The sequence below is a fragment of the Excalfactoria chinensis genome, chromosome 1, assembly GCF_039878825.1.
Source record: "Excalfactoria chinensis isolate bCotChi1 chromosome 1, bCotChi1.hap2, whole genome shotgun sequence".
Taxonomy (NCBI): domain Eukaryota; kingdom Metazoa; phylum Chordata; class Aves; order Galliformes; family Phasianidae; genus Excalfactoria; species Excalfactoria chinensis.
In genome coordinates, this window is record NC_092825.1 from 155,940,459 (window position 1) to 155,953,667 (window position 13,209).

The 13,209-nt window shown below is 39.7% G+C and overlaps 1 protein-coding gene across 1 annotated transcript in view; it reads right to left on the reverse strand.

Annotated features, from left to right (window-relative positions):
- Nucleotides 1–9,882, reverse strand: part of EPSTI1 (epithelial stromal interaction 1) — a 51,164-nt gene extending 41,282 nt beyond the window's left edge. The window contains exons 1-2 of the mRNA XM_072355032.1: nucleotides 9,744–9,882; nucleotides 9,375–9,493 (exon numbers count right to left, since the gene is read on the reverse strand). Of these exons, the coding sequence (XP_072211133.1) occupies nucleotides 9,375–9,493; nucleotides 9,744–9,839 (215 nt within the window). The 5' untranslated portion in view covers nucleotides 9,840–9,882. The remainder of the gene's footprint in view (nucleotides 1–9,374; nucleotides 9,494–9,743) is intronic.
- Between the last annotated feature and the right edge of the window lie 3,327 nt (nucleotides 9,883–13,209).

Consider the following 13,209-nt stretch of genomic DNA (forward strand, 5'->3'; position numbering starts at 1 on the left):
GACAAGCTAGGAAGCAAGGAGAGCTCAGTTGGCTCTGGAAAAGTAATGAGAGAAGGAAGTCTGAAACACAGCCTACAAAGAGGAATGAAAATCATGCAGAGATCAAAGGGCAAAAAGCTGTCCACTGTCATATCACTGTAATTCAGAGTTTGGGGAGGAAAGCATTTATGTCCAATTACTTATTTTTCTTTGAAGACTTCATCTAGGAAGATGCGGATTTATTTATGAGATTAAACTAGTAAAGATTGAGCTGTGAGCTTTAATGGTGCCACTTAATGTGGTCCCTTCTCTGCTTTCCAACTTACTCTGGTGCCCAGTGAGACCAATACCGGCATCTCCACTGAGCTGCAGACATACAGAGGGCCCCTACAGCATTCACTGTATAATTTCAACTGTTACTTCAAAGAAGTTTTGACAACCTGTCTTCCTGTGCATGACATAACTTCACATGTTATGATGGTTTTTCAGATTTCCCTTTGTTTGACCGAATAGCAGCTTATAGAATTTACCTTAAATTACCCACACAAACTGTTATACAGTTTATCAGATGCAAGAATTTTTAGTGCTTTGTGTTTTTTTCTTAGTTGTTTCAGATATTAATACCACATTTATCTCCAGTTCATACACACAAAATAAATAAATAAATAAATAAATAAATAAAAATGTACATACGTTTCACAATATTCTCATTTTGCCACAGGAAAAAAAAAAAAAAAAAAGGCTGTAATTGTTAAGTTTCAAGACTACATGTTTTTCCTCCAAAAATATATCAGCACATTTAAGACATTCAAATCTCTTATGTTGCAAATCAGTTTTCATGTCATCAGATGTACTTTGATACCTTAAAAGATTTTTTTCTACATGAGAAATCCAATTAAAGAGACAACAACTCTGTATGTCTGCACATGTTTAAGAATCATGACATCAAATCAAACCTTTGAGCAATGATTAATTTCCTTTGTCTGCTTTTGCTCTTTGTCTAGAAGGCTTCAAGTCCAGGGGGCCACTTTTCTGATAACAGAACATGGCCATTATCCAGGAGTTCAAAAGGATGGTACATGAAATATAGCAAAGATTAATCAGTTTATGAAAGAGATAGAGGTGAGAGCAGCAACACAGAACTACACTTACTGAAAGAGAAAGCTCAGCTCTGTTTTCCAAAGAGCAAAGTAAGAGCCACTGTGGTTAAAAGTGCTTGTTTAAAGGCCAGTTTCATTTCCATGTTACTGGAACAAAAACAAAGTTCAAACAAAATGAAGATCTCAAATCTCCTGTGGGGGAAGGAAAGGAAGAACAGAATATCAAATTTCTGTGTTCTAGTATTTAAAACCTAGCGTTTATATGATATGCTTTGTTTAAGTCCAACTTAAAAAAAAAACACATAGCATTAGTAATCTTATCTAATTTGATAGTATTCACCTTTGTTTCTCTGGAAAGATAGACAATTAAGAGCTTAACTTGGGGTACTGGGATTAGGGAAAGGAAGAGTTAGAATGTTCTTTATGAAGTCCTACATAATCCACTAGCAGAAAAAACGTCAGAGAATTTAACTTCTCTGGTTCCCAAATGCTGGTTCTTACTGTTCTATGGATTAAGTTTATCTTCGAGATATAATTATTTTATAAATAAAAAGATGTAAGTCACGGGGGATGAGGAGAACATCCTTCTCAGATATTTATAAAAGAGAAATCCTCTTCTATCTTTATAGGTTATAGTAATTTTGATAAGAGGTGGATTTTTTTTGTTTACTTTCTCCACAGAAAAGAGAAACGTATTTGCTAATTACTCAGATTGAACAGATTAAACAGTTATAACCCAGTACGACAATGCAGTCTCCAAAAGATTATTATCTCTTTACCAATATATACAATTAGAGAGAAAGATCCTTCAGTCAGGAGAACCATATACAGAAAATTGTCCAGGATAGTTTACAGTTGGAATTATCATCAACACAGAGAACACTACATCTGCCATCTTAAATTCATAAGCTGACAGGTAACTCAACACATTTAATTTATGCTGGTTAAAGACTATGACTAGTCTTCAGTATGTTCAAGGGCGCAGGCCACAGAAGCCTTTGCTCTACTTTCCTTTAGGTTTGTATAAAATTGATTGTTTCTAAAGTTGAACAAACACACGGGAACTGCAGATCAACTATAACGTTTTTTGCAGAGTTGTGCTCTTCAGTTTTTCCTCAAGCCCACTCCAGCTACCACCGGGGAGCCTTCCAAATGAAGTGTGAAATAGTTTAAAGAGTTACAAAAGTAATGGCTGTTATAAACTCTTTCCAGTTCCATTTTACACTGCTGGCGCATCAGGACATGAATACCACAAAGTTGAAAGCTAAATATTTCGCTCTGCTGCGCAATGCACTGCCTGCATTCAATAAGAGCCTGAAACCAAGGAGCACATAAGGGAGAGCAACACAAGTGACTAAAGCCTGGGGAAAAAATGAGCAAGTTCAGCCTAGAGGAAGGACTCAAGGGAGCCAGCACAATCATCTGCATACGAACCACTGAAAGGAAAAGGATCCTTTATATTCAGTAGTCAGTGAAGAGAGAATCACAAGGGAAAAATACACAGTCATGTAGACATGTACTCGCACATGTTGTATGGGAATGTTTGAGCACATCTTTTCCTCTTAACACGTGCTTTATATGTATGCTTAACTTATTATGGGAAAGATACAGATGAAATACTGAATTAAATAATATATTAGTAACTGACTTTAAGAGGAAAAAAAAAAAAAAAAAGGAAAAAACTGCCAAAGGACAATCACAGTCTTCGTCAAATACAAGCTACAGTGAACTCTGCATCTGAGTATTAGGAACAGTGAAGTCAGTGCCACCACAAAGTATTATCCTCACCGATGCTCCTATAGAATCATGGAAACATAGAATTGCTCAGGTTGGAAAAGACCATAAAGATCAGCAAGTCCAACACACTACTCTGACTCTGACTCTATCAACCCTCTGCTAAATCATGTCCCTGAGCACCATGTCCAAATGGTTTTTGAACACATCCAGGGATGGTGACTCAACCACCTCCCTGGGGAGCCTATTCTGGTGCTACATCTCATGGAACAGCCATATTCTGCTAAGCACCATGGAAGCTGCCAAATCAGTAGGCTACAGGACTCCAAACCCCATCGAGCAGACAGAAACTGTGCTGTTGGTATTTGTGATTTGCAGTACATGGGCAGCCAGATGCTAACGATAACCAGCAGCCCTGGCAACAGATTTGTTGTGCAACATGCTTGGTGCTCAGGAGGTGTACAGCTCTCATGTGCTGGTTTGGGGTTCTGGCCTTCCATTTTTATGAGCAACAGCATCTTACCAGTTCACAGCTCAGAAGCAAAAGTGAATTACCGAGGCTTAACATTATACACTGCCTGAGTAATGCTAGCAATCTTAACATGAGAGACTGAAAATAAACTGCTTTAGCAAAAAATGTTTATCACCAAAAATCTGTGTCCATGGGTTTGGTTCTGTGGTTGCTACAGGCTAGGAGTGCACTTTATTGCTGCAGCTCAGCTGATGTCTGGAAACTCAGTGAATTGGGATAACTTAGTTCTATATCTGGTGCCTCTGTTTAGCTAAAGCTTTCATTAAAACACAACATTTTTGACATAGTGAGGCCTAAGGATAAAGCAAAAGGTTATATCCTGAAGAAGTTAACCTGTACTGGGAATAAGTGAGAAGGGAAAAAGCAGCAGGGAAAGATTAAAGAGAAGGCTTGAGTCAGAAATAAGCACTAAAACTACAGACGTGCACGTAAATATCAACTCTAATACACACAAACTGAGAAATTTTTGAACTTAAAAACTGGTCCAAAGAGTAAAACCAACTGAATTTCTAAGAGTTAAGACAAAGCTTAGACTTAGCATCTTGCTTTGGGCTTGGTATATGACAGCAGCTCAGGAAGAACGGCAGGTGCTTCACCCATCAACCCATTTGGTGCAGTAAACCCATCAGTGCTGCAAGACAATCTCAGCCACCTTCTAAAGCTGCAAGGAAATTGTCACAGCAATGGATCAAACCAGAAGCCAAAGGGTAGCTCACAGACTAGACTCGGCTTGCAGCACAGCTTTATTGTGTGCAGATTAAAACAACAGAGATAGTCTGTTGTGACTGTGAGGCTGAGCAACGAATTGGGTGAGAAGACTAGGAAACAAGATCTATGAGGAGCAGCTGAGGAAAATAAAGATATTCAGTCTGGAGGAAGCTGAGGTAAGATCTCATCACTTTCTACAGTTACCTGAAAGGATCTGGCAGTGAAGAGGCTGTTGGTCCCTGTTCTCAGATAACAAGTTATAGGACATGAGGTAACAGCCTCATATTGCCCCAGAGGTGGCTTAGATTGAACACCAGGAAGAATTTCTTCTATGAGAGAATGGTCAAACATTAGAACAGGCTGCTGAGGGAGGCGGTGCAGCTCTATCCCTGGATGTATTTAAGAGGTGTGTGGACAGGACAGCAAGGGTCATGGCTTAGTAATGGGATTCAGTAGGTCAGGCTGACGGTTGGACTTGGGAATCTTGAAAGTCTTTTCCAACCCACATAAATAGGAAAGAAAGCACTGGATCCCAAAAGGTTCATGAAGTTGGATTCTGTTTATGCCATCTGCAGATCCCAAATCCGTTCAGTTGCCTTAGTGCAGTGCAGTGCCAGGAATGTGGCGAGCATGCCAGAACCAGCTGGAACACCTGGAAATCCAAAACACAGAGTATCCCTACTAAACAGGCCAGACACTGGGCTTGGCAACATCAACAGTGAGATGAGTAAACAACAGCAGAAGTGTCCATGTGCCATTTCTTGTGTTAGCCAGCGTGCCTGGAGAGCTGAGCAGATCAGACTCTAACACAGGAAGATTAAGAACTAAGCCAGTGGAATGTTCACCCCCACTTCCGCCACTTTCTTTTCAACAATATTCACAGAATCATATGCTTTCTCTTCCTCTTCCCCTTCAGTACTGTACTTGTCCTCTTATTGCCCCTGATCATGAGTTAGTTTTCTTACCACAGCTCTTCATAGAATCACAGACTCATAGAATCATAGACTCACAAGGTGGAAAGGACCTACAAGATCATCTAGTCCAACTGTCCTCCCTTTACCGTACCTACAGAAAACCACTAACCCATCTCTCGTAGCTCCTTATCCAGACACCTCTTGAACACTGCCAGGGATGGCAACTCCACCACCTCCCTGGGCAGGCCATTCCAGTGCCTGACCACTCTCTGAGAGAAAAGAGACACATGTCAAATCTGTCACAAATTAAGCTCTTCCTAGAATGTCTTCTAATATAAAGTTAGAAGGACTTCCTTCCTCACTCCCCTACACACATGATGTGCACAGCAAGCTCTAAATCTTGCTGCACAGTCATTCTCCTACTTGGCCTCAGCCTTGAACGCTTGGCTGGAGGTAAGGCCAGCTACTTGTGACACCAAAGTCAGGCATATCTGAATTGCCTTGCCAGGCTGCAAAGACTAGTACTTTACCTGAAAAGATATAGAAACGGGAGACTTCTTTTCCATGCAGCAAATACAGTGATGAATTCTAAAAAATTGTTTCTAATTCAGATTATACATCTACAACTCCCACCAGTGGGCAAAAGGAGAACTTTGAGAAGAATACTCCACCAGTTTAGTAGGCTAATTTGGAGTTATAACAAGAAGAAATTCCATATTGCAAAATAAAAAATTTTCAAAAGAAATGCTAAGGACAGACACTCTGTGAGCAAAAGGTTAAAAGGAACTACATTATAGATTTTATTATATTTTTTTAATTCACTATGAAGATCGGAAAGAGAAGGAAAGAAAGCCGTGATAGATTTGGCTTCTGCAGTCAAAGAATAAAATTACTCAAGTCAAGCATTCCAGTAACAGTTCTCCTTTCACATCGGTGGATAAGGGGCTATTAGCAGCAGTATGACAATATATCTTCACATTTTATTACTTTGAATTCGATTTTTTTAAAATAAATATATTTTACCAGAACTGATATCATTTCCAGGTTCAAAGATGCCAAGGACAGGATGATGTTCCTGAATGGGGGGAGGGACAATCACATTTTTTTTATTATTTATTTTTTTTCAGATGCCAGCTATTGTTCAGCTTCTAATTTGTCCAATTTTCTCCACCTTTTCTTCAGTGCAGACATTTGTTTCTGAATAGATATGAACAGGGACAATTTGGGAAATCACTTTCTACAAGTTAATTTCATGGCACTTAGCAGGCAAAGTGAAGTAACTTAAATGCAAGCAGATTCAAGCACTTGTCATCATGGTAGGTTTTTTTCTCCATAGCCTGAAGCCATATCTTGTACAGAACTGGAGGGACCAATGTGAAAAGTTTCATTTCAATTTTTCATTTGAACAAGTATTTTTCATAACTTAATTAGAACCACTTTATTATCACTTTTCAGCCATATACAATGGCTTATTATACAAGGGCTTTTCTAAAGCAAGAGAAGAATTACCGTCTAATACCAGTTGTCCATTTTGCACTTTTTTTGAATGAGTCAAATTTCAATCTCAGCTACTGGGTGAGGCTATAACATTCCACGTCCCACATGTATTTTGTGCATCCAAGTGGCATGAAACATCACCTAATCCCACACTAAAACACTACTAAGGTGTTTTCTCACTTCCAGGCACTCCGAAGCACTGCCTGAGACATCTTGTGGAAAACAACACACCCAACCTACTCACTCACAAGCTTCAACAGAGGCTCAGACTCCCTTCTGGCAGCAAAACCAGATCCTGGCTGTTTCCAGAAAATAGCGAGCAATACATCAGTTGGAATAGAGCCACTTCTTGGCAAACAGTTATCTTTCATGTGCCCCTCATGTTTCCTCTATTACGCACATATCAGAAAGCATTCAAGGTTCATCTTTTCTTCTTCTGACAGCCTAAAACACAAGCTCTGAAACTTCTCTGTTCAACTCTTTGCTATCCCAAAGCCTAAAAACCTGGGCTATTTTGAGAGCATGTTAGTAACTTAGTTTAGCAGTAACAAATACATAAAAATGAATGTTATAGTTTTTGTTTCAAGAATAGAGGTCTCTCCTTGTCAGCTTCAGCATTTCTAATACCTTCTACTAATTTAATCCATCTTCATCCCATTCATAGAACAGTAGAATCATGTAGGTTCGAAAAGACCTCTAAGATCAAGCCTGACCATCTGTTTGACCTACCTAATCCCACTACTAAACTATATATGTCCCTTACTGCCACATTCATGACTCTTTAATACACACAGGGATAGGGATTGCACCACATCCCTGTGCAGCCTATTCCAATGCCTAGCCACCCTCTCTGTGAAAACATTCTTCCTGACTTCCAATCTAAACCTCCCCTGTCTCAACTCAAGGACACTACCTCGTGTCCTGTCACATGTTACTTGAAAATAGAGACCAACAGCCTTCTTGCTGCTACCTCCATTCAGGTAGCTGTAGAGACTGATGGGGTCTCCCCTCAGCCTCTTCTTCTCAGGACTAAATCTCCATAGCTGCTCCCTGTAGGTTTTATTTTCTTGTCCCTTTACTCAGTTTGCTGCTCATTTCCCAAAGAGTAGATAAGAAACCCTAGTGTTGTTCACTTTTGTAAGTGCTTGTTTACCTCTTGTATTGAGTGGTTGCTCTTTGATCCCGCCTTTTTTTCCTATCCTCTTTCTCATTACCTTCAAACTACAGGAGACTTTAATTTGTACACTCCTGTTTCAGAATGAATTCTTTCTTTCATCGTATGAAGACACATAAAGAGAATCCTTCATATCACACAGTGAAAAATATTTGTGCAATCCTTGTAGTAAATATGTATCAGTTTTATCTCTGCAAGCATTATATAAATACAAAACACGAAACAAGGCTTTTAATTATTCTTCCCCAAGAGTTTATCTGGTTTTACAGAGGAGTCCATCATTTGGTCACAATCTAGATGAATATATTTGGAGCTCAGTCTAACCAAATGATTAAGTATATACCTATCTTTTACCACAGGGTTGGACCCCAGACCAAATTTTGGGCAAAAACAGTTACATCCATGGGAATAGCACCACTCACCACCGCCAGGAAAAAGAAAGACAGAAAGGAGAACAGGAAGGAAGGAAGAAAGGAAAGGAAGGAAAGTAGGAAAGAAAGGAGAGGAAGGGAGGGAGGGAGGGAAGAAGGAAGAAATAAGGAAAGAAAGAAAACATAGGACTAGTAGCTAAGGTGTTCTCACTGTACTGTGGATATACAGCAGTGTGGAGGAAGGCAAGACAGGAATTTTCATGCTTGGAAGTGGCACAAAATAAATACAGGCTTTAATTCAGGAATGGTGGTTTGCTTTGCTGAAAGTAAGGTGTTAAAATATCCACGGATTTCACAGCAGCTTAGCTCTTAGTAGTCCATGTATCATTACTACCTAGTAGACCACCATGGGTTAGCATGGAGAGCTCCCGATTGAAGCTTATGATCAGCGGGAAGACAGCTCTTGCAAAGTATGGTTCCACCCTCTTCTTAGAGAAAGACAGGAAAGGAAACTGAAATAGCTTTTAGAAGGCGGGGCCAGTTTCCATCAGCTGCACTCTGAAAGACTGGGGAAAAAAAGCAAGCTAAGCAAACTCAGTGCATAATAATAGCACTACATGCAGCGTTACTAACAGCTTAGAAAAAGCTGTTTGGGGAAAAACAGCTAAGCACACGTTCACAAAGTACACATGCTACTGACAAGTTCTTTCTGTACTATAACTGTAAGCTATAGCTTATACTAGGTATAAGAGATTGTCACACACACATAAAAAAAAAAAAGAGATGGACAGAACATAGATGCCAATAAAACCTAAAATAATATGAAGCTTTGGTTTTACTTTTGTCAGCATGAAGTCGTTAGAATAGAAGCTGTTCTGTGTTCTGGATTGCATTCAGATCAGTGCTGGAACAGAGCCTACATCCATCTCCTCAGCCAAAAGGAAGTATTTTGAGACTTACCAGGATGAAATATTAGTAGAGAGAAATCAGGGAAGTGATTTGAAATTCTGGTTAGAAAAAGATTCCAAGAAACAGATGCTGTGTACAGCAATATCAAAAGTACAGAACCAGATGCTGTTGTTGCGTGCACTGCCAATGCTATTAGCACACACACCACATTCAAGCAGCCCCAGGGGTAAACCATACTATCACAAAACCTGTTAGAAGACCTCAGGTCCCATTTAGAAAGCACTGCTCATAGGTGTGCTTCTCCAAGAGCAGAACATGTTGCTCATGTGCTCAGTCCCTTTCACAGGCTCTCTATAAAGAAATTCTACATTTACAGATGTGCACTTTGAGTAAGGTGGAGAACAGGCACCCAATGCAAACAACACCTCTGTATCAGTGAAGCTCCTTTCTACTTACTGCTGCTCTTGCTGTTGTTGGTAAGTTGATGGTTGGTTCCTTTTCTCTTCTCCAGACCTCATCAGCTGCTGGGAATTTCCAGCCTCCTTTGTTTGATTGTTATTATCCCCGAGGTAACCCTGAGGGCGAAACCATAGAATCATGAACATTGGAAAAGACTACTAAGATCACCTAGTCTAACCATCAATCCATCATCTCCATGCCCACTAAACCATGTCTCTCAGTGTCACATCTTCATGTTTCTTGAACACTCCCAGAGATGCTGACTCCACCACCTCCCTGGTCTGCCTGTGCCTATTCCTCTTTCTGAGAAGACATTTTTCCTAATTTTAAACTTTAATCTCCCCTGGTGCAATTTAAGACCATTACCTCTTGTCCTGAATGGGGTGCTGGAAGTGGCCGCCGTCCAGTACCTCCTGCCATCCCATATGACCTGCCTTCCTTCCACCCTCTGACTCCAGACATGCTTGTCAGAAAGAAGGACTGCAGCTAAGGCTAGGGAAAAGCTTTGAACTGAGTTCCTTTATTTCAGTTTCAATTCCTCTTAAGTCCCACCCCTAGATGGACTTTCTGCATAATCCTCCAGCTGAACATCGACTGGATCATCTAAACCACAGTACTGTGTAAGTCTAGAGGCAGAGTCATTGGCTAACTGGAAAGCTGATTTGTGCAAATAAAACAGACAAGATTTTGTGTAATCTTTGAATAGACTGATTCATCATAAGTAAGGGGGAGTCTGGCTGATAATATCTGTAAATATGGCTATATTTACAGCAATTTTTTTACACTAGCACTTCCAATTCTCTATGTGAGGGGGGGAACAACCCTAGGTTTTTTGTTGACTTAAACTTTGCAGGAGTTTATGTAGGAAGATGAAAGTGAAACTAAGAACTAACTGATAAATCCTAAGGCAATGATCGTACAAGTGCTGTCTTTCAGTTCTGCTTAGTCAGAAGTTTTTACTTCAGTCTTCCTAATTCTAAACCATGAAATAAGAATAAATATACAATCCTCTTATGCATAGATACAGATCCCATTAGAACACTGTTGTACCAATCAGATGAGGCAAAGTGGAATCCGAAGGGCTGGTGAAAACTAGAACCAATCCTTATAAAAATAAAATAAAATAAAATAAAATAAAATAAAATAAAATAAAATAAAATAAAATAAAATAAAATAAAATAAAATAAAATAAAATAAAATAAAATAAAATAAAAGATGCTTGACAGCTCCTAATCCAAGAAAACCAAACTAATGCAACTTTATGCAATGGAGATAGGTAATCCATACATGCAGACACTGTCACTTTTTGTTCTCAAGCTGCACTGAAAAAAAAAAGGTTCTGTGACCAGGTTTTCTGACTGCCCAGCCAAAGTCTTACAGGTTACACATACTTACAGTGTAGCAAGATAAAATGCCACACAGTGAGTCAAAGACCTGGCACAAATGGGGCAATAGATGCTAGATGTCCTTACACGTTCCTTGGTCATTACTTGCTGTGGTTGCTCACACAGCTTGTACTACTTTGGAAACTGAGAAGCCAGAGGAGGGCACAGTCCTTCTTCCTCCATGTTGCTTAAAGCTGTATAGTGTAGACCGGTTATGTCTGATCTGTAAAACATTGCTGGGTCTTAGCTGCGAGACTTCTCCTATTATTGTCAACAAACAGCATTAAGAAGGCTTCTTGTTTCAGGGTGTTCCATGGTCTGGGAAAGTGTGCCTCTTCTGCCAGATATCTTCAGGAATTGCTGTAAGAGCAAAGGGCTTCATAGCCTCAGAAAAGTTGTGTGGATTTTTTCTCTTCAGGTCTTTCCAGAGAATTCAAATGTTTTGGCCTGGATAGTGGCTGGGAAACTAGATGTAAGGCACCTGAAAACCTGAATTATCCTCCTAGTTGTACGGGAAGGTGTTCAGGTTGTCAGGAGTCTGGAGACTTGCTTATTCTGCTTCATGCGTGCTGCCAGCTACAGCTTCCCTGAGGAAGATCTCTTAACACATGAGATGCAGAGCAAGTGTTTGGAAAGTCATGTCTGAGGAATGCAAAGATTTGTGCGATAACAGCTGCGCCTACAGGCATCCTAGTTAGTAAAAATCCAGCTCTAACATCTGGATTCTTCTTAATCCATGCAGATTTATGTCTTAACAACACAAATTTAATTACCAAAATTGATTATAATTAATGCACACTGCTGCTGAATCTTTTATCCCATATTGTTATGTAAAAATCAGATCCAGTAGCTGTTTCCTGCTGAAACCGAGAAAGTTTCGGCTGCAAGCAATGACTACAGAATCTAAACAGGTTACATGTATGTTGCTCAAAAAGAGAGGAACTTGCAGTGGAATTTTATCTCTTAGTTCTGTACTGGACAATCCAAACTAACTTAATTCATTGCAAATTAGCATCAGTATTTAATTACTAATTTCAGTACTGGAAAATCAAGAAAAACATTTAAGTACTTTGGGAAAACACTTTTCCTCCAACTTCCACAGCCCTCTTGTCTCCTCTTCTAGTCTCTACTTAATCCTTTGGGCTGGACACCTCTCCACACTACTTCTATTACTATTACATTGCAGGTAACATCTAGCACATTCAGTGAGAGGTCAGGGTCTGTATATGGCAGTTTCTTTCTGCCTTTCTGTGTTTCTCACAAATTTCCTGTGTTCCTTTCTGCATCTTCCATGGCCTGCAGTCCCTTTGGGGGTGTGTCTTCTCTGATGTGGGTTCATTCACATATTGCACTCATTCTGGGAAGTACCTTCATTAGTATAATCTTACTCTCAGTCAGCTGTCCATTCAGGAATGAACCTGATCCATCATGCTTGGCTGATAGGCTCAACTGTGTCCTGTAGTGGGTCCACTGTGGAACTAGCTGAAAGAAGCTGTGTCTAGGACAAGGCAGCCCTGGGCCTCTCCTCATACAGCTCACCCTCCATGCCTCAGTTTGTGTGTACACATGCTGCAAGAGGTTCTCACTTTTTATCTATTTCAGTAGAGGAACAAACCCCAGTAGGTACGGAGAGTAGCTTTTCCTTTCTGTCACATCTGCTATTTAGTTCTTTCAGATTCTCACTTTGCCCGTCCTGCTCATGGGAGATATATGGAGGCCAAGTCTACTGGCCCCACAACATTTACAGATGGATAACTAACCTCTACTTACTCAGCTTTCTGGGTTCTAGAAGAAACGGGATACTTAAGTCTTCTTCAAATGGTAGATCGGTCTTCTAACAGTAGAACAATCCTTATACAACATCACTAGCAAAATCAGTCAATTAATTGTGAATAAGTGGGAATAGTGGTCACTTCCCAATCTGTCTTTGATGAATGATAGCAGTTTCCTCTGATGGCAAGGCCTGGACAGTTTTTTCACTAACTTCTGTATTATTTTGGAACAGGTCTCTGTGACCCCATCTGCTGAGTGTCCTCAGAATTTTCTTTATCAGCTTTCTCCCTCCAACTTTTCATGGCACTCCCATTGATAACAGGCATAGAAAATGTCTGCTTACTTTACAGTAGAGTCTTTAGGCAGTCACTAAAGGCTTGAGAGCTTGTGGTTTACACCAGAGCCAAGCACACATGATCTGATTGCACTTAATTAAAAAAGAAGGGCAAAAAGAGTTTTTTTGGTTTTTTTTTGTTTTTCTTTTTTTTTTACTTTTTAACATAAATTGTTTACTGTGTAGCATAGATGTGCCTTGACAGCAAACAGGGGAAGGAAGGATTACCAAAATGAGAACCTTCTAGGCAGGAGAATAATAGAGAGTAAATCTGTATAACCTTACTGCGACTAAAAATCATTTTGTAGTATTTATTTATTTATTTATTTATTTCCTGTAA